Genomic DNA, 27,770 nt, shown 5'->3' on the forward strand with positions numbered 1-27,770 from the left:
GTACGGTGGTGTATTGCTATCACACTAAAAAAAAAAATAAGGCTCAGTATCAAGTAATTACGTGAAAGTTTCTTGTTATAACAAGATCTTTTTCACGTTTAAACAAGATAAGTATCATGTTATTACATGAAATTATCACGTTATTTCATGATAATTATATTTTCACGTTATAACGTGAAAATATAATTATCACGTTATAACGTGAAAATATCACGTTATAACGTGAAAATATCATGTTATTTCAAGATAATGACATGGACGAAACAGCGTTCGCTTCAAAGAAATAGCCTATTGTGGAGATCGTAATGTCACTACACTATAAAGGAAGTAAAACGGCCCGACGCGCAACCGAATTGCCCGAGATGGATGTTTCTGATAATATATGCTTTTATTTCCTACTTGGCCTGAGACACTGGGAGATATTGGCATTTGTTAGGATGGACGGAATTATAATAAGCATGCCAACGCTAAGGAGGCGACTGAAGTTCTTGGGGTTGTTCAGGAGGAAAGCCCAGTCAGACTTGGTGGATTTCTTATCTCAGAATAACGTGATAGTTGCATATCTTGTAAAAACGTGAAAATATCATATCTTGAAATAACATGATATTTTCACGTTATAACGTGATAATTTCATGTAATAACATGATACTTATCTTGTTTAAACGTGAAAAAGATCTTGTTATAACAAGAAACTTTCACGTAATTACTTGATACTGAGCCTTATTTTTTTTTTTAGTGTGATAGCAATACACCACCGTAGTACGGACAGCTACAGTTTCACTTTCATTTGTCAGTCACGCAAAGTAATTCCCCTCCCCCTGAGAGAAAATGAGTCGGTGAAAGTGGTATATAGTGCATGCATCCATTCAATAAAGGATGGCTCTAAGCATGCTCAAAGATATATAATATAAACAGACTGTTTAATCAAATTTAAAATTCTGCACATCTCTTTACTACACGCAAGAGAGATTACACAGGACATATCCTTAGTAGATGACATACTTCTGCACAGTTTAGCGCCTCCATGTCGAAAGGTTGAGAGTGAAACCTTTCATTATTTTCATAAAAATATGTAAAATCCTCAAATCTAGCTACAACTAGATCCATTTATGATTATTCTAGGAAGATTTGATGATGTTGTAAAATTGGGGAACATCATCATTGCAAAGAAATGTCTAATCATGAATCGGAAAAACAAAGAGGTCCACCCTGAAAAATATATTTGGCTTTACATACAAAAACATAAATGTTGAAGAAAACGCTTAATGTTATCTAACTGCATGTACAGCGCCGGAAAAAATTAAGCAACCACTAAAGCATTTTCAGTTTCTCCGGTTTTACTATTTATAGGGTTGTCTTTGAGGTTTAAAAGAAAAATTGTATTCTCTAAAATACTGACAACATTTATCTGCGTTGGGATTCAACAGACATGTGAATGGCTGCCAGACATGTAGAGATAAAGATTCAAGAAAAATGTTAATTAAGAGTGGTCTCTTAATTTTTCTGGGGCTGTATATAGATATTGATATACTGTACAGCAGGGGTCTTCAACGTTTTTCAGGCCAGGGACCCCCAAACTGATGGAGAGTTGGAGCAGGGACCCCCTACTTTAATATGGCATACAATTGTGTTTTATATTAAACGGGGCCTAGTGCAGTGTGTAAACATAGATACTGTTATTGTACATTCAATACTAAGCTATTCAAATAATACACAGGTTAATATATTCATGTTTTTATTTTAAACAAGTGCAAGGTACAGTGTGGCCGTACCACTGCCATTTATGAACATATATCTTGCACACAACACAGGGCTATTAAAATAAATCACAATAAAAGTTTGAACTTTAAACAAGTGCAAGGTGCAGAGTGGCTGTGCCACTGTCATTTATAAACAAACACTGAGCTATGAGATTTTAACACTAAACATGCATGTAGATGGGACAATGAATCCTCAAACCATCTGTGGATGGCACACGTACTCTCACATCAGTGAGATGTCTGACCCTGATGAGCAGCACACAGCTGATCCAGCCTTGGACGGATGGAGGTTGTCAGGCAGAGGGTCATATCAGCCTCAGGCTGCAGCCTTGACCTGTATTTGTTTTTAAAGTAAGTCAGTGAGGAAAATCCACTTTCGCAAAGATAGGTTGTGGCAAAGGGCAAAAGGCTCATCATGGCTTTTCCTGCCAATTGCGGAAAGTCTTTCTGGCAAGAGATCCAGAACTGGGTGAGTGGTTTTGTGTCATATATGTGTCTGAACGTACTGTCAGTGGATAGTTCGATTAGCTGATCCTCCTCCGTCACTGTCAGGTGTGTGCCGTCTGCTGCGTTGTCTGTGAATGGAAACAGTATCCATGTCTTGTCCCTGCGCCAGGAGTCAGCCTCAGAAAAGTAGTGCCCAAATTGTCCCTCGAGCGCCTCCAAATGCGCAAGAATTGCGCGTGTAATGGGGGGCGAGAGCACAGCAGAATCTCCCAGCTCATCCACTGATGGAAACATGGAAAATATTTCCTCCCCGATGCGCTCCCTCCACCTTTTGATTTTTTTTAGAAAGCCTTCCATTTTGTCATACAGTTGAATGGCATGGGTATTGCGGCCTTGCATTGAACTGTTCAGTTTGTTCAGCTCAGCGAAAACATCAGCAAGATAGGCAAGTTTGGTGACCCAAACATTGTCACTGAAAAGTGCAGCCAGCTCTGTGCGCTTTTGGAGAAGTAAAAACTCCCGAATAGACTTGCGCAATTCCAGCACACGTGACAACACTGTTCCACGTGAAAGCCACCGAACCTCGGAATGGTAGAGTAGCGCAGTGTGTTCTTCTCCCTCAGCAGCACAGAGATTCGAGAAGAGACGTGTTTGCAATGCGCTCTTCTTGACTAGGTTGACTACTTTCACTACCGAGTCCATGACATCTGCCAATTCAGCGCTCATATCTTTGGCAACAAGTGACTCCCTGTGTAGCATGCAGTGCGTCCAAATCACTTGCGGAGACACATCCCTTACAAGCGCGATTAGTCCACTTTTTAAACCAGCCATGGCTCTTGCACCGTCAGTGCACAGCGCAATACATTTTGTCCACGGAATGTCATTCTCTCTGAAAAAAACATCGATCACTTTGAAGATTTCAGAACTAGTTGTGTGTTGAGGGAGGCACTTACAAAACAAAAATTCCTCCTGCATTTCCTTATCATCGACAAAGCGCACAAACGCCAGAAGCTGGGCGTCCTTCGACACATCTGTTGACTCGTCTAATTGTAACGCAAATGCATCTGCCAACCTCAGCTTCTCTATCAGTTGCATCCTCACATCAGATGCCATCTCGTCTATACGGCGAGCTATGGTTGTGTCCGACACTGGAATGGTTTTCAGTTTATTAATGTCAATATCATTTCCATACATGGTTTTACACATATCGGTTGTGGAAGGCAATATTAAATCCTCTGCAAGTGTGTATGGCTGTTTCTTCTGGGCAATCCGAAGAGCAATTTGATAAGAGCATTTCAAAGCTAGCTCCCCAACTTTGGCTGATTTTCTGATCAATGTCTGTTGACCTTGGAGGGATTTGAGGCTAGCTTGGAAGTATTCAACAGGTTTGTCTTTTAAGTGGCTGTGTGTTGTCTCCAAGTGACGCTGCAGCTTTGATGGCTTCATAGATTCATTTGAAAGAACAGTAGAGCAAATGACACACATTGGAAACTCAATGCCATCTGTCTCCTTAAAGGTAAACCCGAACTTCAGATAATGATCTGAATATTTTCGTGTCTTCTCCCTTTTGCGCTTACCCTTATTAGCTGCAACATCTGCAGGCGCAGCAGGTTCTGCCTCGTCACTTGCATGTTCACTGGTGGATGGTATCTCGCTTGTGCTTGTTGATTTTTTCGCTCGAGTTACAAAACGATCCATTTTATATGTATGGTCTTCTCAATAATGTCGCTGCGTGCATCCCTGTGTCTGGGTCTTCAGTAAACTGGGGCCTGAATAGGCTCTCGTCCAATCACGGGGAACCTGACAGAGCCAGCGCATAGACATAATATTATGTCTATGAGCCAGCGTGTGTCACACGGCCTCGTGATTGGCACATCTGCCTCCATTTTTCCGTTCGCTATAATATTTTGGATTTGTGTTGTGCATTTAAAGACATTGCAATTTGTGGGAAAAAACGGTTTGTAAAAAAAAAATATATATATATAAAAAATTGTCTAATCAACCAAAGATTTCGCGACCCCCCTGCAGTACCTCCGCGGACCCCCTGGGGGTCGCGACCCCCCTGTTGAAGACCTCTGCTGTACAGTATATGCTCATGTTTAACTGTCAACATGATCGAAATCCAAACATAGTGACAGATCTAATGCAATTATCCTCTCTATCACGATGTTGGGTTCTCACACAATACGCAATGTGCGTAGGGCATCAGACGCCTCGGGGGGCACTCTCAATTCAGTGTGCTCCCCGCCCCTGTGTGTCTCCCTCTTTCGTGATTGTCTACCCCGCCCTGATTGTTTCCACCTGTGTCTTCTCACCTTGTGTATATATTGTCCTCGTCTCCCCTGTTCCAGTACCAGTTCGTCATACGTGAACGTCCGACATCTAGCCCCAGGTTCATGTATACTCCTAGACCCTTGTCTCTATTACGGTTTTCCCTCATACGAATGGTTTTTGTTTCGTAGTCTTTAGTTCAGGTTTTTTCCCCTCGAAAGAGTGTTTCTTTTGTTTGTGAATGCCATTGTACAAAGGACATCCAGTAAAAGGACTTTTGCTGAAACCCCTTGTCTCTGAGTCTTGCGTTTGGGTTCATGCCCGTAAGTTTGCCCCTTGACACTGTGCATAGGCCACCCAAATGGTTAGCAGTGGCGCTGCCACAGTGTATAATTAAATCTGAATTCACTCAGAGTTCTACGGCTCAGAAGGCTTTGGTAAATTTTTATTGTCAATTGCCACAAATCCAGTCTCGTTCTCCTGACTCTTCTTTTAGTTGTTTCTCTCCTGCTACAATTGCACCACTAACGTTAGCACTGCTAGCTGAAGCTACACTGCCGCTAGCTAAACCTGCAGTGGCCTTTTTCGATAATACAACTATTATTTTAGCAGACTTTCACCTTCACCCATAAAAAGTTTTTAGTTTTTTCTCTGCTTTACTCGGTGGCTTCCTTGTATGTGTAAACTGACCTGGCAATAAACTTGATTATGATTATTACTATAATAATGCCCCATTTTGGCCTTAGTTGGCAGGACCTTATGGCCATTTCCAGGAAATTATTATTGTTTGTGTGTTTGTTTTTTGAATGTTTTTCTGCATTTGATCATAATGATCCAGTATTTCCACATCAATAGCATCACCGATACCTCCTGAAACATGGGCATTATTTTACCAAGACAGTGTCTTTGAAAAGCTCTCTGATACTGACTGTGCATTAATAATCTAATATGGCCCGACCAATTTTGCTGTAGTAGCGTATTGTCTGCACAGATACACAGACACATAAACAAAAGCCATTTTTGTACATAAAAGGACACATGCTAGTGCACAGACATTCATTTTTGCAATGAAAGTCTCCTCACATTCATCAATATCCAATGACAGCCCTGTTTGGTTGAACTGCTATGTGTCACATACTTATTTAAGTGTTTCAGCAAAGCAGCAGTAGCGCTTTTAGGTTAACTGTAAAATGAGTCAGACCATAAAGTGGTTAGTGATTAACAGGGTAACACAATAAACATATTTGTACAATCCACTTCAGTGCCATGACTTCAAACAATACTTCCTTTCTTTTCTGGAGCAATATAAAGTAAAATAAGTAATGTTTAAGAGATAAAAGATTTCTTTTGAGCCCCTCAAAGATCAGAACAATGGAAGAGTTAAGATTACAGTCACCTTTATGTTTGGTTTCAGCCAAGGGTTGCTGTTGCCACAACAGAAAAACAAGTTAAGGAGTGATGGTGTGTCAGGGAATCTTGGAGTCTGTGTGTGTGTGTGTGTGTGTGTGTGTGTGTGTGTGTGTGTGTGTGTGTGTGTGTGTGTGTGTGTGTGTGTGTGTGTCTGTGTGTGTGTGTGTGTGTGTGTGTGTGTGTGTGTGTGTGTGTGTGTGTGTGTGTGTGTGTGTGGGTGTGTGTGTGTGTGTATGTGTGTGTGTGTGTGTGTGTGTTTCAGAATAAAAGCAAGGGACAGGGAAAGGTAAATAATTGAGAAGACTCCCCATAGAAATGCAGGAATTTAGAACCTTTCAATCTCACTCGTCATGTATCGCCACTCACACTTTCCACGTACATACACAATGCAAACATACAAAAGGACCAACACACACATGACCCTGCAGACCTGCGCTATGTTTCGTCCAACAGTGAGAAGCAGAGATTCAAAGTGTAAGTGTGTGATTTCACTTCTTTAACTCTGCATCACACATGGCCAGCACCTGTTCACCGCTCCCGTCTATGGCCTTTTATTACCTATGCCTCTCATCGAACCCTTATTACCCTTCCACCCTGATTCACCCCTTCCCCCTCCTCCCTCTCCCTCCTCATCACTTTACATCTGCTAACATTCGGCCTACTCCCCATAAAAGTCCTTTTTCTATTGCACTTCCATAAAGACGACTCACGATTGACAAATTAAAAGGTGAATGGGCGAAATAGATGCAGCAGATTCTTGGATATATTGGATTTGATTTCCTTCTATTAGGCCAAGTTTCAAAATGCCCACACATCCCATGATGCAATTTGGATTTAATTTGAAAAGACAAAGCTTTGCCTGGTAAACACACTTGTTTGAAGCGTTTTGGGGCTGAGCAGTATTCAAAAAACAAAATTGTGATGTTACTGATTGGTGGAATTTCTTTTTGATATATTTTCCAATACCACTCTTGCGTCCTTGAAGCCATTACACATTTTCAAGTCCAAACTTTAGAACAGTACCTTTCAAACTGTTAATGTTAAAGCAGGAGACAAATGACTTGTCAGACATAAAATGATAAGCATACAGGGAAATGGAACAGCAAAAAAGGGATTTTTGGAGCATTTTCTCATTACATTTTGCAATGTAAAGAAATCACTTAAAGAAATAAAGTATTGTTTGGCAAACGTGCACATTTTAAAAGCAAAATACATCATTCCACTTTTTCTATTCTGATACATATGTAAAAAATAAAGTCCACAGTGGCAGCCTCTAGTCTAGACAATTTGAGCAACAAACATTGAAACATTGGTGTCATAAGATAAGATGTACCTTTATTAATCCCTGTGGGGAAATTTGGGTTCCTGCCAAACTAAAGTCATTAATTGTGCACTTTCAACTCTGGCTGGGACATTTTGTCTTGTGATACGACAAGTTTTATGTGCTATTGAGCCACATCTGAATTATTATGTCGCATTCTCAATGCGGTGGTCATATGACTTAACAGTCACACAATAGCAGAAATAAAGTCGATGAAACAATTCCATCAGCACAAAAGTCATTTTGTTTTAGTATGTTAAATGACAGTTGCTGAATGTTTAAAATATTTGAAATTGTGATATACAACATAACAAGTGAGATTTAGTTATTGGCAGATTTATCTGATTGGCTACAAAGAGTGACCTATTGGTGAAGACGTAATATCTGGATACATACTTCTTTGATTTCATTGAGATCACCTTGTAGAAAATCACATGTTGCTATAATCCCCTTAATCTTTAGTTGTTGTTTTTTTGTGTGTATTTTTCTCTCCTCTTCCCTTCTGTCTTTATTCTATTCCATCTCTGTGACTTCCACCTCAACCTTTTAGGCTCTTTAATCCTTTGTCAGGCACGTCTTCCTGTGGGAAACTTGTGGTCAATGAGACGCATGGGGGCCACAGCCTGCAACAAAAAGATACATAAAACACACATGAATGTTTCTCCCTGCTGATATACAGATGGGAGGAAAACACAAATGCTTTGAGACACACACACACACACACACACACACACACACACACACACACACACACACACACACACACACACACACACAAAAGCCAAAAATGTTCCGGTGAAAGAGCCAGACTTAGCAGAGTGTCACAAAAACCACACTCACTGTTTAAAATTCAAGAATGAGCATAACACCTTGCTGTATATAGCATGTCATGGGAAGGTTGTTATTGTTGATAGTTTCCCTGAAAGTGTATTTGACCAGGTACAAATACATATTTTGTAAATCAATAGTATTTACACTAATAAAGGCATGGTAACTCATTGTTTGAGTCCTCACAGTGGTGGAATAAAAATACAATTTAGGTCCGCTATTATACTCTTTTTCAACAATACATTATTGGTCTCAGAAATATGCAAAACAAGTCTCTTTGTCTCGAAATACCAAACAGGTCATGCATTGTAGCATGAAATAAACCACTCTGTTTCAGCGCTGTTTCAAACATGCTGATTATGTGTCTGTAGCTTTAAATGAAATGAGATGCCACTCCCCACGCCCCTCTGTGAAATGTTTGGTTAAAAAAAAAACAATGGTGCTCTAGGAGAAGATTCAGGGGATAAGGTGGTAGGGTGTTACCATGGTTGGTTATTGGCTATTTGTTGTACAACCCAAAATACATTGTCACATCAAAAAGAGGCCAAAATCTGATCGGCTAGTCTACAGACAGGTTTTTATATAAATGGTAAGCACAAAAAGAGAGGGAATCTTTTTCCCCTGAAACTTTCTTGATCTCTTTACACAGAGGGGACACATATTTATGTATAAAATACATGGAATATTGGATTTTGCGTAATAGGTGACCTTTAAGATGTGTCTCAGTGTCTTTTCATACCATTTAACAACTCGACTTCTACTGAATTACCGATGGACATTTTTCACTTTGAACTCTTTCTGACAGTTTTATTTAATAGTTACTTTTTGGGAAGATTTTCATTTTATTTTGATTGTCAATTCATCAATAATACTTTATCCATTTGACACAACAAGCAATGTGATTATGTCGCTTTGGGGATACATAATTTTAACGCGGGTCTGTTGTTCAAAACAGAGTATATTGAGTGTTGTATTCATGATTTAATTGTTTATACTGAAGTCTACTTCCACCACTAAATCATTTAGAGACCATCATCTTAACACCTTTTGCATTGAGTCATTTATAATATACCATTAAAGGAAAACAAACTGTTCAAATGAACTTGTTATAGTGTGTTTATCACTAACAAGACTATGTCAAACGCATCTGTTGTAGCAGTCCATCTGAACAAAGGAACTGGACAGTTTCCCAGCCAACATGCTGACAGCACTAAGCCCATCAGAGGCTGGACCCTGTGTTGTGCTGTAAATCACAACACATCCTCGTTTTTTATAAGGATTTCTTGAAAAAAAAAATCTGAAAAGAAACTAGTTATTATAACTCTTTATGACTGAATGAATGTAGTGGTTTGAGATGTAAAATGTTTCCCTCCCTTCCATTGTTGAGTATATATCGAATAATTTGGAATAAAATGGAAATATTCTAAAGCAAAAATGCTTCAAAACAGTAAGTCACCACATCCCTTAAGTAGATGTAATTAATGGGAAAGCATAAAGGAAAGAGATGATGCTGTTCAATCATAAATGTCATCACATGCTTTTTATTTATGTTCAGTTTGTCTATTAAGGCTCTCAACATAATAAAAGAAGAAGGTGCATGAAGTTGCCTGTAAAATTAATGAGTAACTGTGTATTCCTGCATGAAATATCAAAGAACACTCCAGGAAGTCATCATTTTGATCAACTCTCTATTTGATATGCATCCTCTCTGACGATAGGAGTAGCAGCTGGAAAGGAAACGTCATGATGAAGGGCAAAGAGTAGGGGTGAGGAGAAGGTGAGTAGCGATGGATGGGACAATCTGAGGTGAGGGAAGAATAGGATAGACAACTGTACGGATGTGACCTCGCTGAGGGAGAACTAAACTGCCACTGGAGGGGTCAAGAGGTCAGAGTTCGGCCTTTAGGGAAATGATCCCACACCGTGTCCTCATGATTCATCATGGCAGCTTATAACTAAGTGTATGTGTGTAGTATTCCCATATGCACTTCTTAGTGTGTTTGTGCGTGACTAGATGAGTGTGGGCCCAGATTCTTACTGATGAATGAAAAGCACCCTCCTTTGGAGCTCAGAGGTTAAATTCTTCTACTGGAAACATTTAGATACTCAACTCTACACAAGAAAAAAGACAACCTGCTACACACACACATCTTAGAGGTATTATTATCCAAAGCTGTGCTCAGGATAATGAAAAAGCAGGAATTGTTGATGAAAATTCAGGAAAGCACAGACCTGGAACAGAAATACAAAGCTATAAATGAAATTGCAGCAAAATACTTAAAGATAGACATGTCATTTTTTATATAAATTCATGCTATTCTGATGCTCCATGGTAAGAAAGGTGGCCTGGGAATTACTGTAGTAAACAGAAAGTCCTGGTAGGGCCCCTTAAGATTGTGTGGGTTCCAAGTTTCCAGGTCAGTGGCAGCTAAAAATAACACTCTCTCCTCTTACAGCATCTGACGGGTGAGGAGTGAAGCATCCCTAACACCTATCGACCAAGGTAACTGGGGCAACTCCTCCCTCAACTCTCTCACTTTCATGTCCTTCTTCTTCACTTCCACCTCCAACATTTCTCTCACTCTCCTTATTTGTTTGTTATTTTAACAGGTTAAGATGTTTCCGATAACAACATTGACATTGACCAAGGCATTGTATATATATATGTAAGTGCATTTCCTTAAGGAGATATTTCATTCACAGCTGTGTCTAAGCTACAGATAGATGTTTCGACGCAGAGTCCATGAGTCTCTGTGGAATGTCAGGATGATGTGTCGTCTGATTGTCTAATCCCAAAGAGAAGGCCTTCTTTGTTCCTGAATATTCATATCATCTCCATCAGTCTGCCAGCACACACACACACACACACACACACACACACACACACACACACACACACACACACACACACACACACACACACACACACACACACACACACACACACCAGCAGGCTCGATCACTTCGATGGCTTTCAGATCATGTGTCACTGCTGGAGCGGTGGGGGGAGGGTGAGTTGCTGACCGGTGATGATGGGAAGACAAGAACAAGATTTTTATTAACAAACATGAGCGGGAAAAAAACAGAAGGAGGCATGAGTGGAATTTGAGGGGGAAGCACTTGTTTTATTGTGCATTATTGTTTATAAGCAGTATTATTACATTACGTCTACTTTCACTTGTGTTAAATGTCAAACTTCAAACCAAAACTTTATATTGGGGAATTGTTCTTTGAATGAATTGGGTTTGGTGAAAAGAGACAAAGCACAGGCAACAGGCAGAAATACGCAGGTGGCAAAAAATCCCAGTCCTAGGTACAGTAAATACAAAATACATTTTAAACTACTAACTTCCTTTGCCAAATACAGCATGTCTGTTACCATTTACACATGCAAAAAGACAAGAAACAAACATTTTCTCCTTCTGTTTGTAACTGTTGATTCTAGCTGTATCCCCTGCCTAATTTGTAATAAAGTCATTTTTCCACCGTTTCCTATAGGGCATCATTATCATAGCTTTATATATAAACAGAGCCCAGTCCCAATCCCTCTATGCAGTTTCTTTTATTTTCCCTTATCAGTCAAATATTAAGTCAAGATACACAGAGCAGCCAAGTGGCGTCTCAGAACTAATCTCCCAAAAATATTAACAACTGAAACCCACTTAGCTGCGGTAACTAGGGAGGAGAAACAGTTTAATGCAAAATAACAAAAAAAGAATAAATGAATGAAAGAAAGAAAGTGCTTACAGTCTTCTCTGCTCCTCATCATCATCTCCTTGTTGCTTATTTTCCCACCTCCCTTCTCTATTAGACTAGACAAATAATCTCACTGCTTCATAATTACAGTTTTTTTTAAAGCCAAAAACTGTCACCTAGCCATGCCCACACACATACATGTGTTGGTGTGTGTTTCCTATTTGTGGACACATGATTATGTTACAGATGTGTAAATGTTCTTATGTGAACACACTCACACTCTGTAGGCTACACTCTTTCTATCACTTTCTCACACTACTGCCTCCCTGTCAACAACCCATTTTCACCTATTTTCTATAAGAAGTTTATCTTAACATCCCATACTACTCAAAGTGTTTTGTATTTGCTCTTATCAAAAAAAGGGCCAGGAAAGAATTAAAAGTAAAATATTTAACGATAAGAGAATGTTAATTCAAATAATCTAAAAATAATTGATTTCAATATTTGTTTGCATAGCACCTTGCCGACAATGCAGTTCAAAGGGGTTTACAAGAGAAGGGAATCATAAGCATAAGTATTGCAAGCAAATAAAGGAACAATTAAATATATGTAAATAGTATGACATAGCAAATATTTGTGAGAATAATAACATATAATATTTTGTTGTAAAAAAGGTGAAATTCAGTTTTGAGCTTTTCTTAAAACTTTGAAGCTGAGTTACTTGTCTTGTTTCGACATGGTACTCCAAATGTTTGAACTTGTTTCCATATATTCCATCATTTGAAAGGGATGACTGTGTTGAGAGGTCTCCTTATTTTTGGAGGGCCTTCCAACTTTAAGCCAAGGGGGTGTGAAAAGTATTCAACCCTAATGGACTCATCCATTACAGCCTTGTGAAAACACAGTCTAAGTGGAGTATCATTAGTAAATGGGGGCTGCTTGTCTGTATGCGTGTAGGTATGTGTGTGTGTGTGTGTGTGTGTGTGTGTGTGTGTGTGTGTGTGTGTGTGTGTGTGTGTGTGTGTGTGTGTGTGTGTGTGTGTGTGTGTGTGTGTGTGTGTGTGTATGTGTCTCTGTGTGTGTGTGTGTGTGTGTGTGTGTGTGTGTGTGTGTGTGTGTGTGTGTGTGTGTGTGTGTGTGTGTGTGTGTGTGTGTGTGTGTGTGTGTGTGTGTGTGTGTGTGTATGTGTCTGTGTGTGTGTGTGTGTGTGTGTGTGTGTGTGTGTGTGTGTGTGTGTGTGTTTGTATGTGACCTGTAATTGATAATGTTTGCATGCACATCTATATGTAAAGTGTGTATGTGTGTGTGTTTGGGTGAAGTGTGTTACAAAGAAGTGTGACCATGGTTATTCAATTGAGGTCCTCACACAACAGCAATTTTGGAGTACTATCAAAGTCTTTAACTGAAATCAATTATGGCCCAGTATTTGATCTTAAAGGAAACTCCCAAAACACAAAAGTAAAGTTAACAGAACTGTGAGTTACTCATTTTGGGAAATGTAAAAGAATGCAACGGTTTCACAACGTTGTTCAACTGCAGCCACACAAAATAACTAATCGAAACTGCAGTTTTGACTTAATATTGGAAATCTATTTTACCACCATGACTATCTTGCACTACTGACAGAGCACCTACCTAATTTAGCCATTTTGTTTTGAACGTAATTATTATTTTCCTGTGAAAACAACACAGTGTCCTGCTGGTGATCTGACTGTGTATTGAGATATTTGAACATCCTAACTTTCTGACTTGATTATCCTACTAATACAAGAGAACGGTTTGTAAATGTCATCATACCAAAGCACATGTATTTCAATCAGGAAAGACTTCATGTACTCATTTATAGAACATTTATTGACACGTACGCCATGAGATAGAAATGTTATAGTCTTTGGCGATTATACCCCTATCCTGAGATCATATATCTGAACCTGAGAATTGGTGGTGATCCTGAAGATCTGGATTTGATTAGGAGATTGGAAGATGGGAAGAAGAGGAGGTGTGAAGAGGTCTTTGGGTTAGCTCTCCTGGGCGCTGGACATGATTAATGGAGTTGGATGGGGTGGAGGCGGGCCGCAGCAAACCACCTGAATCAGATGACTGCAGCAAAGGGGAGAATGATTTTAAAGCTCGACTGCAGCACGATGATTGGCTGCTGGAGATTGAGGTGAAGTATAATTTGTAAAAGAGAACGCCCATGATGAGCTTATTATATGCAGCTGCAGAGGGAGTGAATGTATCCAGTCTCCTGAAAGAACTTGCGCTGAGCTTCATTTAACAGTCTATCCATTAATAAACCCTACAGATGTAAGAGCACCTAATGTCAGATTCAACACTCTTGAGCAATGGAAAAAGAGACAGAAATCCACACCGCTCATTCCAAAACTCGATGACTGCTGAGTGTTTCCCTGTGGAGCTTTACTAACATTATTCTGCATTAAACTGAAAACTGGCACCAATCCATTACGTCTTCATGTATCTGTTCAAGGGTGTGTCTAAAGAGCATGAATTATTTAAGATGGTGAGTGATATTGATTCTGAAAAAAAGAGGACTGTAGAGAGACATATAAGTGCTGACCTTGGAGGAAAAAATAGATAAAGAAATGGAGAGAAGTTTAACTTATTCATCAAGCTGAAGACCACAATTTCATCTATCCATGTGAGATAGTTGAAACATGCCTAATTAAAACACTCCTTACCAGCTCATGTTACATTGTGGGATCACTGTTCTAGATGCCTGACTGTTTTGTGTGAACTTTGACCTCTCTGCATGGGTCAGCCTTCAGAAGTACAGCCCTGTTTAGTCTGAACTTTTGCTCTTTGAACTTTAGTCTGAGGTCATGGCCATCAGAAGGAGCTGCATAGAGGAACACCAAGGTGGCGACAAGCTGCTTCAAACACACACAGCCTTCCGACTTGTTGGGATGTTTCTTTTTAAATCATTAGTCCTTCCCAAAGGGGCTGCCTGGGAAAACTAAGGGCTCCTCCTGGGGTCAGAAATGTCTCTATCAAAATGAGTTAGATTGTTGAAGTGAAGTCAGACAAAAGTTCATATAATCAGTTTCCTTATCATATTGTCTCTGCTGCCCTCTGCTGCCTCTCACATAGAAACAATATTATTTTTACTATATTACTTCACTTTTGTTAAACCAGTGGCATCTGTCTGTGTTGGGGTTCAGCATTCAAATGATTTTGTCCAACTTATTGAGGAGGGGTATTTGGACAAATTTGGAGCAACATAACAAATGCATTTATACTGTGAATTGATTTAAGTAATAGAAAATGCATTTGCCTACTCAACCAGGTCCGTCTTCTGTCCTTGTTCCTTTGTTGGATCACTATTCTGACCACCAGTTGTGAATGCGCTTTGACCACCAGAAGAGAAATACTTTTCTCTGTCGTGATGTTTTGACCTTTAACCTCTAGTCTTGGTCATGGCTATCAGAAACATGTGAGGACTGGCTGCTGCTTATCTCCCCCATTTGGAGTTTAATCATACTTTTTAATAAAGAATTAGTTGCTGTCACTTATTAGAATGTTAAAATATACCATGTGTAAAAGACACATTAACAAAGATGTCTACCCTTCCCCTATGCCATCAAAGGTTTTAGAAAACGTTTAATGCAGTTAGTTCCACTAAGTAAAGAGTATTTTTATGCATTGCTTTAACTGCTCAATTTATTCATATTTTCAAAATACGCTTTTGTAAATTAGTGTGATTAGTGAATAAAAAAATGGTATGATAAAATGATGTGAACAGCTGTTTTCATAACCCTTTTATTCTGAAAACCTCCGGCAGGAAGTACTTGTTCTTTCCCCGGTGAACACAAACCATCCCGGTGATAAAGTAGCAGTGTGAAGGCTGCATACTTTGTACAATTGATTTGTAAGTAAAACAACGTAAACTGTGCACATAATAATTGTTTTATTGTATATTCAAATTGCACCATTGTGTTCTGAAAACGTACTTTGTTGATGGAAGCTAATGTAGCAGCTCGCTACCTGACAAACGTTAGCCTTAAAATGACAGCATCGGAAAATAAACCATCGGAGTAAACTGTCAACAAAAAAAAACCTATTCACATGAGCTAGTGACCGTTATCTTTGTATAGCTGCTGCTGGGTAATTGTTTTATAAAGTTATATAAATGTTAATTAATTTATATGTTACAGTTTAACATCTACCTTAGCATGCAATTAAATGTTGTGTCAACAAATTTGTTTTAAAATGTTTTGGCGTTTGTAATTATCCCTGTTTTCTTGCATTTATAGACACAATGGTGGATGTTGTCCTTCCGTGAATAATGGAAACCCCATATAACAGAGGACTTCCGAGCCTTACGTAGAAATCACAGGGCCTGCCTGTCTGTTCAGGTTGCTTGTAGGCCCTAACAGAGACTGTCAACACATAAATATCAGTGTTGAAAGCAGTATGAGTGACCTTACAGAGTTTGAAAGATGCCAGATTGTTGCTGCACGACTGTCTGGTGCATCTGTCACAAAAACTGCTCAGCTGTTTAATGTTGCAAGAGGAACAGTCTCCAGGGTCATGACTGTATACATCAAACATGGACGAACAGCATCCGCAAAGAAGAACAGTGGGCGCAAGTCGAAGCTCACCGAAAAGGATAGACAGACACTTCTCAGGATAGTCGATGAGCACCCTGAGTATACAGCCTCGAAGATAACATCAGAGTTAAACAGACATCTATCTCACACTGTCTCAGTGAAAACTATACGGCGGGAGCTTCACAAAGCTGGTATTTTTCGAGGAGCAGCCAGTCGGAAAGCAGTGACCGAGACTGACACACTGGAGTCAGATAAAAACATTGATAAACCTGAACCTGGCAAAGACTGTGGCATACAGAAACCTGGTGTTGAAAACACAACACCTGATATACCAACAAGTGACAAAGAGCTTGGAACACAAAACTCTCTCTCTTTAGGAGACCATTTAATATCTGTACACCAGGCTACTGTGGAGGATTACAACGCAGACACATTTGTAAAGAGAATAGAACCTGCATCACAAGTCAGTGAAGAAAAGTACGACACAAAAACGCCTGGGGGAGAGAGCACAGGATTTGAACCTCAGACCAGTGAAAAGGACTAACTTGCTGCGTTTCAACATTTCTAATACATCCACATTGGACATATTAATGGACAAACACAGGCCTTCATCCCTTTATCTGCCAACTGTGTTATGCGATGGCTCTGATATAAAAAATGTTGTATATTTATTTTTGCATGAATGTATATTCAGGCTTTTCTCAAGCTTTTCTTTTTACTGGTTTACAAGAAAACATAACTGTAAACTTTTGAGAATTAGCCTTAATAGTTTGCAATGTAAATAATGTAGATGCTTTACAGTGTGTTTCTATTGATCAATGCAGAACAATACATTTAATATTTAAAATGAACCAAAATAATTCACAGTTTGTTCCTGATTTTTACACCAACTCCCTATGTTAGGTGACATCTACTGTTATATACCATATTTGATAGTCTTGTGCTGTAAGCCATTGCCTTTTTGAGGTTATATGTGTCAGGAAAACCTTCTGATTAAAAAAGAAAGCAGCAACTAAACTCATAAGGTGTTGTTATTCATTTGCGTTTGTATAATACATTTCACCTTTATAGCACTTGCTTGTACTGTCTACAGGGATGGTAGTGGGAGAACATACAGTATGCAATGGTTGTACTCTTTATAAAAACATTACACTGAATCAAAAATGTGTGTATGTTCATTTGTTACATAAATCAGAAAAGCTTTTGATGATGTTCAAGTTCTTCCCACTCACACTTCAGTGTTTGCAGCTCTATGCTCTTAGTGAATGCAAGTGCCAGTCCACTACATAATAGAATAGTTAAACGCTGGATATTCACCTGACATTTTCTCCGGATACAGCAATATCTTTTTCCTCAGTTTAACACACTGTCTGCGGTCAGAGGGCGGTTAGCTCATATCTCACTCTTCACCCACATGATTTCACTGTGTTAACTTGATCCTGATAGTGAATATCATGCTTAAAATATTAAATGTGTCTTTATAAAGAAAACCTTTTTTAATCACTGATGAATCCTGAATGGATTTTTAAAAATGTTTTAAAATAAGATAATTTCAGTAATATTTTAAAAGCCTCCATGTTATGTGGCCTGAATTTTAGTGCACTTTCTATTTTACATAAATATTTGCATGAAAACTCAGCTGCTTTTTTAGTTTAAAACTTTTTTTTGTAATAGTTTCATATCTTGTGACGCCTCGATTTATTTGGATAGTTATTTAAGGAAAAGTATTTTTAAAGCCCCAATAATGTTGTACATCATATATGTATTAGTTTTTTGGAACGGCTAAATGACGCAACCGGAAGTGCATCGCCCAATTGTAAACACAGCTGATAAGGCTGTGTTGTTACTTTCTAAAAGATGGTGTACGTGTCGAACGGTGAGTGGTTTGCCTAGTTTCTTTAACCATTTTCTCATCGTCAGAGTACATATTTAGATTTTTTTGTCGACAATGTGTGTTTGATAAACATATCCACTTAAAACAAACCATTTCAATATACATTGTGTAGTAGAAGAGCTTTAGGCTGCATTAAGCTAACTAACAGCTAGCTTGTTAGCAAGTCTAGCCTAGCTTGATCTGCGTAGCAGAAAGAACTGCTCAATGTATCAAACGGGCCTTAAACATAGTATGTACTCGTGTTTCCCTCCATTGGTCAGCATATCATCTCAGTTTTTATAATAAGAGGAATTATTTGATGTGAAACCTCGGGATCGTTTTGTGTTCTGTCTTTAGCTTCTAGCCTGTATCTACTGGAAACTAGGATGAGGAGTACATCCGGTTAAACCATTAACTTGAAAACAAGGGAGAAATGTGATCATACACTAATTGTTTTGAATGTGAATAACCTTACAGATGTATTCGTCTCATCCACTTCTCTGTGTATCTCAGGTCAGGTACTGGACAGCAGGTTACAGTCACCATGGCGACTGTCCCTGCTGGTCGACTACTTCTGGGGAGCAGTGGATTTTATCGGCCTGTTGTAAGTGCTCTTATGCGTGATACTATATAGGAAATTAATCAGATCTCATTACAACTTTTTTCATTCTCTACCTGTATCTCCAATAGCTGGAAGGATATGAATTTCACATTTTTATGCTTATTTTAAATTATTTCAGCAAGTTAAAGTAGTTCTCCAAGTCTGATGTTTATGCAGAATCTTAAAATAACCTGGATATTTTTTTCTTTATGCATTCACAAACATTCCAGACTCCAATGAATTCTACATGCATCTGCCAGATTCCTAACTCATCCTAGCAAGACACTACATTTAACAATGAACTCAAGGCCTGAATGGGGCTGGCCACTTAAATATATCAATGAATGTTTAATCCACTATAAACCAAGTGTTGCCTGAGATCCTCCAGTAAGTCCCTTTTTTTGGAGAGTCAGTGATCTATATCAACAATGTCGGTAGACACAGCCTTTGTTAAGAGAGCCCTTGGCTCTGAAATGATTTGGTATATCATGAAAATTAAACAAGCCCGGTTTTGTCGTGTTTTTGAACCTCTTTTGAAAATGATCAATTCTATTGTTTTGTCACTTTAATCCTATTCTATATGTTAAGGTTTTCTTATTGTTTTATTTTATTTAATTTTTTTACTTAATGGGAAGTAGTTGAGTTTTAAAATAATTATAAGACTTAGTCCACAGCCACACTGCTGTCTCCTACGGGCAGCAGTGCCTTGAGTTTTCTTTTAATGTCAGCATCCTCACATTAACAATACTTATATGCTGATGGCTGGTATAATATTTACCATAATCGTCATCTTAACTAACAACAATAGCATGCTAACATTTGCTTATGAAGTGGATCCTGACGCAAAAAGTTGTGTGTAATGTATGTATCTTGTCATGAAACAAATAACTGATGAATTGTTGTTTTTGTAACTTCTGATCTTATTTGTTCTTCTACCAGTTTTAAGTCGTTGATAAACCCTGACGTAAAAAAGGATGGAAGCGGTGGTTTGTCACGCTTCAGTGATGGCCGAGGGTAAGTACCTGTAGCATGGAAGTCACCCGTATCTGATGTCGGCAGTGCAGTCTTTCTGGTAGTACGTACTTGCCATTATGCAGTTACTATTCAGATGTATTTGAATATATATGGTCTTTTTTCTGTCTTTCGATCCATGTACAACACCCATGTATTTGTAGAGTCTAATTTAAGATGGTTCAAACTCTAGAGAAAGTCCTGATCTGAGAGGGTGGGGTAAAACACCGCCTTGCACTGTGGATTACTATAGCAGTAGAGTGTATTGTATTGAGTCTTCTGTATTTCAGGAAGATGTTCTCACTTTTATGTTCCTTGTGTTTTCAGTCCTCCAGGCCCCCCTGGTGGCAGGAAACGAATGGGAAGAATAAACCATGGTGCAGGGCCCAGCTCTCCACCAATGGGAGGAGGAGGATGAGGAAGGTGAGGATTTTTTTAAATTTTAATTAAACATCACTCATTGGAAAAAAAAAACCTTGTTGATATACCTTTTTATATTTCTGGAACCTGTATCAAAAAGGGCCTTTACGGATTTATTATAACAAATTGCTTGAAAAAATAAATGAGTATTTGAGAAGGAAAACATTACTTGGTTGCTTTTAATCACCAAACCCTGTCTTCTCTCTCTAGGTAAACGCCTACACATTCAGTGTAGGCGCGGGGGTGTGCACAGTGTCTGTTTGCTGAGAACCTAAAAGGACGATGGTGATGTCACAGTGCTGATGCCCCTACTCTCCGGCTGCCGCTGCCAAAAGCAGTTTCTTGACGCCTTTCTGGGAATACCTACATGTAGGAGCCAGAATGGCTGATACAGCAGCTATCCACATTATTTCCTCTCCGGTTTCCCCTATTTCTTCCCTAACATTTTCCTCTCACACTGAGATATGTGTCACTGACTTGTCAGTTATGATTTTCCCTACTTCGAATCATAAATTAGTTTGTCTTTGTTTTGTATCCGTCTGAATAAAGATGTGCAGATGTTTAAACATGCTACTACCGAGTTTGTCTTGTTCTAATACTTTCACTCTTAAGACTTCACAAATAAGAATAGAAAACAATGTAGCAGACTAAGTTACCATGTTTAAAATGTTGGTCTTAATGGAAACAACCTTGCATTTCAATTCAATATGTTCATAACTCCAAGAAAAGTTCATTATGTTTTTCCAATCAAATGCAACAATGGTGAATGAAGTGAAATGGGTTTATTTACATACTTCCAAACGTCCATAAAGACAATAATTGCAGTATTATTTACAGAACATAATTCAAGACTCCAAAGTTACACAACAATGACCTCATCTGTGTTTCTGATGGATGAAACCAAAGATATAAAATACAATGAAAAAGAAAGATTGTTGAAAGTTATCAACATTGTTTTATCAGTTTAGTAATTGTGAACACTTAAATTCCACAACACTGCTTTATTGTATGAATTTGATCAAGAGTTGCCACATTCTGAGCTGCTAAGTCTCTTTGCATGTTGAGTTGAGCCTGAAAGCCTCCTGTGTAGACCCTGAGCACTGATGCTGCTGCTCTGCTAACGTGCTGCTCACACTACATCTTCTGTGTGTTAGATTCAAGTCCAATCTGTTTGGTTTCACCAGACAAAGGCAGCTCTCTCACGCAGCATCCGGACACCAAAGCGCTGCCACTCCCTCTGGTGGATCCACATCTCCTGGGTGGTGTCAAGACACGCCAGCACTGCTCCGCCCTTCCACGATATCAGCCGAGGGTCCATGTCCTAGAGCACGTGCACATCAATATACAAGTACATCACAGGAGCCACTTCCTGTACTCATCTTACTATCTCCCAATGTTATTCTGAATTAGATATCCCAGGTTACCTTTGGCCGCGTTATAACTTCCACGTTGTCTACCAGCCTTCTGAACGAGGGCGGCATCTTGTTGATGATGCGATGAAGCAGGAACTCCTGAGCGCCGTGAAACATTAGCCCTCCTCCCACGACCAGGATGGAGCTGTACATCTTGCGTTTGGTTTCATCCGATGCTTTTAAATGAAGTACAAACAAATTAAGCTACAAGCGCTACAAAACATCCACCCTCTTATGGAAGGGCCTCAAGGGCCAAGCATAAAGGAGGGGGGGGGTTTAGAAAAGGAAAGTCACCTGGACTTCGGGATGAAATGCAAATCAGGGTTAGTGTTTGTCCCAATCAGAGATTAACATTAATTTCTTTTATTTCTGAAAAAAAAGGCCACATTTTTGGATTAAAGTCAAACTTTGGAGATTATTTTTTAGTTCATCTACAAAACGTTCAACTTTATTTGCAACATTTCAACCTTATCGTCGAAAGGCGAAATAAAAAATCTTACTTTGTCAAAGTTTATCCACTTAACAACTGACCATTTCACTCTTCCATAGTCTTTCCACTTCCGTTTTTACTTTACTTCATCATCTGTCCTTCCTTACCACAGCAGTCGATGCTATGCAGGATGGCTTTATCCAGTCCCAGGGCCTTGCTCTCAAACTGGCTCATGATGGCAGTCTTCCTTGAGAGGTGAGCAGACAGGGGCTCTTCCAACTCTCCTGCCCCCATCAGACACTCCCCCTGCGCAGTCCCAAACTCCGTCTCCCCCTTCATCCCTCCTGCACCGCTGCCGCCACTCCCACAGCCCCTGCCCAGGTCAGATGGCTCCCCAATCCCGCTGTGAGCGCTCATCTCACCATCCAGACCCATACCGGGCCTGGAAATACCCTTCCGGTCTGCAGCAGATTTGGAGGACTGGTCGACAAAATGGTATAATTATAAATAACAAAAGAATCACAGAGACTCTAACTTAAGAAATAGTTTTTGGATCAATTCTATGTGTGTTACCTGGTCCTGTTTGCTCTGTGTAGCCAGCAGGTAGTGTTCATCATGAGGATCCTCCGAATCGCCTTGGGAACGGTACTGAAGTGATGTCATCTTCTGACCTACGATGCCAAATGTGGTTGGGTAGAAAAGACCCATGGATGCCTAAAATGTGCATACACAAAATGAGTCAATCACATAAAGAGGGGGAGGGAACACACAAATAAAGCCAAAGATAAAAAATCATTTCAGTTGCTAGAGACAGAGAAAAAAAAAGGTCCCAATGCCAATGTGAAATGCATATTTTTTTCATCATTATTCAAACTGCGTACCTGTAATTTCTCATCCCCTAGTCGAACCTGATAGAGAAGAGCTGGGGCTTCTGGGAAACGTGTCTGAAATTCATGATCTTTTAGTCCTGATATGTCCTATTAAGAAAAAGAAAAGGAAATACACATTTGTATCTACATCTGAATAAACTGCACTTTTCTCTCTTCATTCTTGAGAACTTTTGAAAGTTCCCGAATACCTTCTCTAAAACACACAGATGACAAACACACACTTGGTTCAGATGGCAGAAGGTCTCCTTGAGGTTTTGCAGGAGCTGACAGTCCAGTCTGCTGGACAGCTGACAGTCTCTGTAAGGAAAGCCCGCCCTCTGCAGGAGCCAGAAGAAAGTGCGGGTCACATCTGAGCCGCCATATGCCAAACACAGTCTGCAATGTCAAGAAGACAGAACACATGAGGCCATACTACAGAGTCTCTGAAATGACACAGAGGGATATGTTTTTCGTCCTGAAGTTCTATAAATGTGTAGTGTATTTTAAGTGGTTTGGAATAATGTCTCTATTGTGAAAAAGGGAGCATTGATATCTGCAATCTTAATATAATGATGAATTAACTATTTCATGGAATAAACCTAAAAGTGCTTCATGGTCCCACCTGGAATTTCGGTGGGAAACTCCATCCTCTACACAGCACAGACTGGTCTTGTGGTCGCCAACATCCACCACACAAGCACTACTGCACCCACTGCCAAATGTAGCACACACCGACTCCTGGTGCACGATGATCGCTATATACACACACGCATCAGAGGATAGAGAGTAATGTGAAGTCAAAGGAGAATATTGAATACTTCTTTAGGCTACCCTGAATAAACTTTGGCAGAATATAACAGTGAATGTGTGCTTTGTTGTGTCCTGCTTTGAAATACCTGAGAAGCCCATATTAAGCAGCAGCATGTTGACAACTTCTTTGATGTGCGGCCTGTTGTAGATGTCGGGGACCAGCAGGATGCATCTGTAATACTGTGAAAATCAGTTACAAAAGCATGTCAGGAAAAAAGTTATTACACTAACATTTTCATAATTTTCTGCCATCTTTTGATTTTTCCCCTCAGAAGTACGTGATATGAATTGGTGAGGAGGTTTGTTCTACCTTTAGGTCTTTAAGGGGGATCTCGAGTTGCTTCTGAATAACATGACTCCAGATCGTCTCGAGGTCAGCCAGGACGGCGGTCAGTGAGCCTCCGGGACCGGCATGCACATTAAGCTGACCTCTGACTATAGGCCAGTGGATGTTGTAACAGTCAGATGGATTTACATAAAGAGCCTACATGATGATAGGATGGAAGGATGGGGTACGGCAAGAGAAAACAAGGAAAAAATAGCATAAACAGACAAGGAGTTTTGGGAAATAAAGTTTTACATGTGTGGTTTTATAGGAACTATCAGACACATGCACTCACCTCCTCTCCCACCAGATGAGGAGGCTGGTGGCCGGTGTGGGTCCACTTGACCCTGGAGCTGCTGTCCAGTACTGCCGGACGGATCTGACAGTTATAAGACCTGGCCTTAACACACACAAACAGATACATAAAAACTATTATTAACACAGCGATAGACACTAGCCCTAAGATAGGAGCATTTATTATATTTAAAAGGGTTAATTCTGCATGATAAAATTATTTTTTCTTTAATGGAGTCTGGTAGCTTAGACAAGAGTATAATAAAACTGCTTCCGTTGGTCGGAAGAGGCTGTCTAAAGAAGAGAAGTTATTTAGTTATGGTACTTCAGTCTGTTTCTCTCAACTGGGGTGTGCTGACCACCATTGACTGTACACTGACTATGGATGAGTAACTCTTAAAAAAACAAAATATTCCCTTATATCCACCCCTTTATTTACTCTTGAACTTTACATGCAAGCCATGCAACCCATGGTGCTTAACATTTGTTCCAAATAAGAGAAACATCACTTACACCTGCACTATGTTATAGTATCCTGTTGCTGTTGAATGTTGTAGAGTTATACAGTATATATGTAACAGTTCTCTCCCTTTCATAGTACACACCTGTTCAGCGGACACCGGTGTCCTCCGCACTCCATTGGACATCTTCTTGGACCAGATGGCCTGTTCAACCATTTTGAGTCCATTCTGTCTCTGCTCATTACTCTCTGCTTTCTGTCACACAGGTAGTAGAAGCGATGAGGATGCATTAACAAATGTGAAATTTAATACGAGTACAACAGAGTAAGACACAGAATAAAATACTGAATTGTGGGTGTGGTCCTAAGGTACTGACATTTAGACCATCTCTCAACAACCAGGCATCTTCATATTTGGGCTGTCCAGTTTGCTTGTGTCTGCGAGCGATCACATGAGGAATTGTAATGGGAAGTGTGTCCGTAGCTCGCCCAATGCGGAGTGTCCTTGAACCAGGATGAATTACAATGATAAAATTGCTCTGTATTTGCTGGGGAAAAAAGGAAGACAGAGAGAGATAATCATGAGGAAAACAACATGTCATGCATAAAGTGAGAAGCATTGGCATTGATATTCTCATATAACAGCATCCAATGTGCCGGCGGAGATTTAAAGTAGGCCTAACACTGATGTTCGGTGATAAAAGCTTACAGTCAGCCTTTCAAATTTTCCAAACCAAAAGCAGTTAATAAATGATCTGAAGACATTACTTTGGGGCTATAACAACTGTGTTTAGGCTGTGGCATAGGCCTAAACCTTTTTGAGTATATGATTAACCAGAAAGCCACCAACAGAATCTACTCACATTAAAATAAATCTATAACGTCTCCTGAGCTCTGGTCATCACTTACACATGGATGTTATTCTACTGTACATTATTTAATTTTACATTCTGTTTTATGTTATTCCATTTTACATGTCAATAGTTGACTTATTTATGCATTTTTATTTTCTTGCACCATTATGTCCCATTAACTATTTTATTGCTGTATTTCATTTCTGATTATGTGTTGAGTATTTTGTATGTTATATTCTTGGGAGTTCAAATAAACGATACGCCGCTGTAAGTGGGCTGTATGTTGCACGTTAACGCCATATAGAGTGAGTATTAGGGATTGAGAGCAGGATATTCGGATACTTTATAGGAATTAGACGTATTAATAACATACTGGATCCCCCTCTTACCTCCTGAAGGGGATCCGGGATGGCAGGGGGAGCGATGGGTCTTTTCACCCCGCGTTGTTGCTCCTTCTCTTTCTCCTTGTCCCTTTCTTTTTCTTTCTCCTTCCCGTTGTCCTGCTCTTTCTCAGCCTGAGTCATGGTTTTTAATTATAATATTAATTGGACTAAAAGGGTCCGAAATGCTGAGAAGCTACCACCCTGTGCTCGTGAAATGCTTTACAATATGACCCCAAGCGTGGATTTTCCGCTGAACAGTAGTGTAACGTTGGGGCAGCAGTAGATTGTACTTCCGTGTTTGATCACGTGGTATAAACTAGCGCTTTCTATTTGTGGAAAGATGTGTTTACTTGACCCTGCCTCTTGTCTGTGCAAGCTGCTAAACGCTCCGCTGTCAAACATATTTGAGACATCTTGATAATTTGCATGTCACTTTAGGTATATTGTTAGAAAAAAATAATGGTATGAACATAAAATAACCTTACTCAACTTACATACTAAGTTATTCAAGCAAGCCTTTAACTTCGCCAAACGACAAAGACATAAATGACAGAAGACCGACAGAAGTATAATATGTAGCATAACGGAAGCCCAAGTAGAGAAGACTGAAAAAGTTAGCAAACAGATGCAATGTAATGGCAATTATACAACAAATTGGGACATCAATGATTATGACTAACTGACCTAACCCTCTTAAAACAGTTAATTCATCCATTCCTGGACAAATGTGTATTTTTCTATACTTTAATTCAGGGGTTCTCAAACAGGGGTCTGATCACTTTGGGACGCCCATGGTTCCTTGAGGGATTGTTTTTTTCCTCGAAAATCTTTGCTGTAGTACCATACAGTTCTTGTTCGAATCATATCTAAAAACCCACAATCTTTTCAGATGGATTTTATCAAAGGGGATTGTTGCGTTTCTATAATTTGAGGATGGAGCAGTCGAAAAGAATCCAGAAAGCTTCTCGTCAAGTTATATACGTTTATTAATATGATGATATGACAAGTTTACAAAGGTACTCGGCCGAGGTCCACCCCTATTTTACTGTTCCACAGACCACATTAAAGACAAGGCAATGCACGTTTATTTATATAGCACCTTTCAACACAAGGCAATTCAAAATGCTTTACAAACATGAAAGACATTAAGAGCATTCAGAAGTATTGCAGCATAAACACATTATAAAACAGGTATAATATACATGAATAAAAGTTATAATGCAGAATAAAAGTTACAGTGCAATGTTAGATAAAAGAACAGTTCAATTAAAAGCAGCGGCAAAAACAATTGTTTTCAGCCTGGATTAGTGAGTAATAAGAGTTGCAGCAGACGTGCAGGGTTCTGGGAGTTTTTCCAGATATCTGGAGCATAATAACTGAATGCTGCTTCTCCTTGTTAAGTTCTAATTCTGGGGACAGAAAGTTTACCTGTCCCAGAAGACCATAGAGTTCTGGATGGTTCATAATGTAGCAGGAGATCACAAATGTATTTTGGGCCTAAACCATTCAATGCTTTAGAAACCAGCAGCAGCACTTTGAAATCAATTCTTTGACAGACAGGAAGCCAGTGTAAAGACTCGAGTAGCAGCGTTCTGAATCAGCTGCAGTTTTCTAATGGATTTCTTAGTGAGACCTGTAAAGACACCGTTACATTAGTTCTTAACAGGGACGTGCACAGGTAGGGGCTAATGTTGACCGGGCAATGGCCCGTTTGTCCTTTTTGGCTG

The 27,770-nt window shown here is 39.5% G+C and overlaps 2 protein-coding genes across 3 annotated transcripts; one reads left to right on the top strand and one right to left on the bottom strand.

The window, feature by feature from the left end:
• The first annotated feature begins 18,063 nt into the window (after positions 1-18,063).
• On the top strand, positions 18,064-20,779 carry selenok (selenoprotein K). The gene is made up of 5 exons (XM_063895251.1): positions 18,064-18,177; positions 18,688-18,778; positions 19,715-19,789; positions 20,114-20,209; positions 20,417-20,779. Exons 1-4 carry the CDS (start codon positions 18,159-18,161, stop codon positions 20,202-20,204), a joined length of 276 nt encoding a protein of 91 aa, XP_063751321.1. The 5' UTR covers positions 18,064-18,158; the 3' UTR covers positions 20,205-20,209; positions 20,417-20,779.
• Positions 20,780-20,973: 194 nt separating this feature from the next.
• actr8 (actin related protein 8) lies at positions 20,974-26,334 on the bottom strand. Of its 2 annotated transcripts, none has more exons than XM_063901090.1 (13): positions 26,050-26,334; positions 25,184-25,354; positions 24,952-25,062; positions 24,348-24,452; positions 24,038-24,211; positions 23,814-23,907; positions 23,540-23,672; positions 23,160-23,313; positions 22,930-23,025; positions 22,622-22,762; positions 22,216-22,528; positions 21,631-21,794; positions 20,974-21,527 (listed from the first exon to the last, which is right to left on the bottom strand). In XM_063901090.1, the coding sequence occupies exons 1-13, from the start codon at positions 26,182-26,184 to the stop codon at positions 21,384-21,386; spliced, it is 1,935 nt and encodes a 644-aa protein (XP_063757160.1). In that variant the 5' UTR covers positions 26,185-26,334; the 3' UTR covers positions 20,974-21,383. The 2 variants fall into 2 exon arrangements, with proteins under 2 accessions (XP_063757160.1, XP_063757081.1); XM_063901011.1 differs by having other exon boundaries at positions 23,127-23,313.
• Positions 26,335-27,770: the final 1,436 nt, after the last annotated feature.

This window comes from Eleginops maclovinus, chromosome 1 (genome assembly GCF_036324505.1).
Source record: "Eleginops maclovinus isolate JMC-PN-2008 ecotype Puerto Natales chromosome 1, JC_Emac_rtc_rv5, whole genome shotgun sequence".
NCBI lineage: Eukaryota > Metazoa > Chordata > Actinopteri > Perciformes > Eleginopidae > Eleginops > Eleginops maclovinus.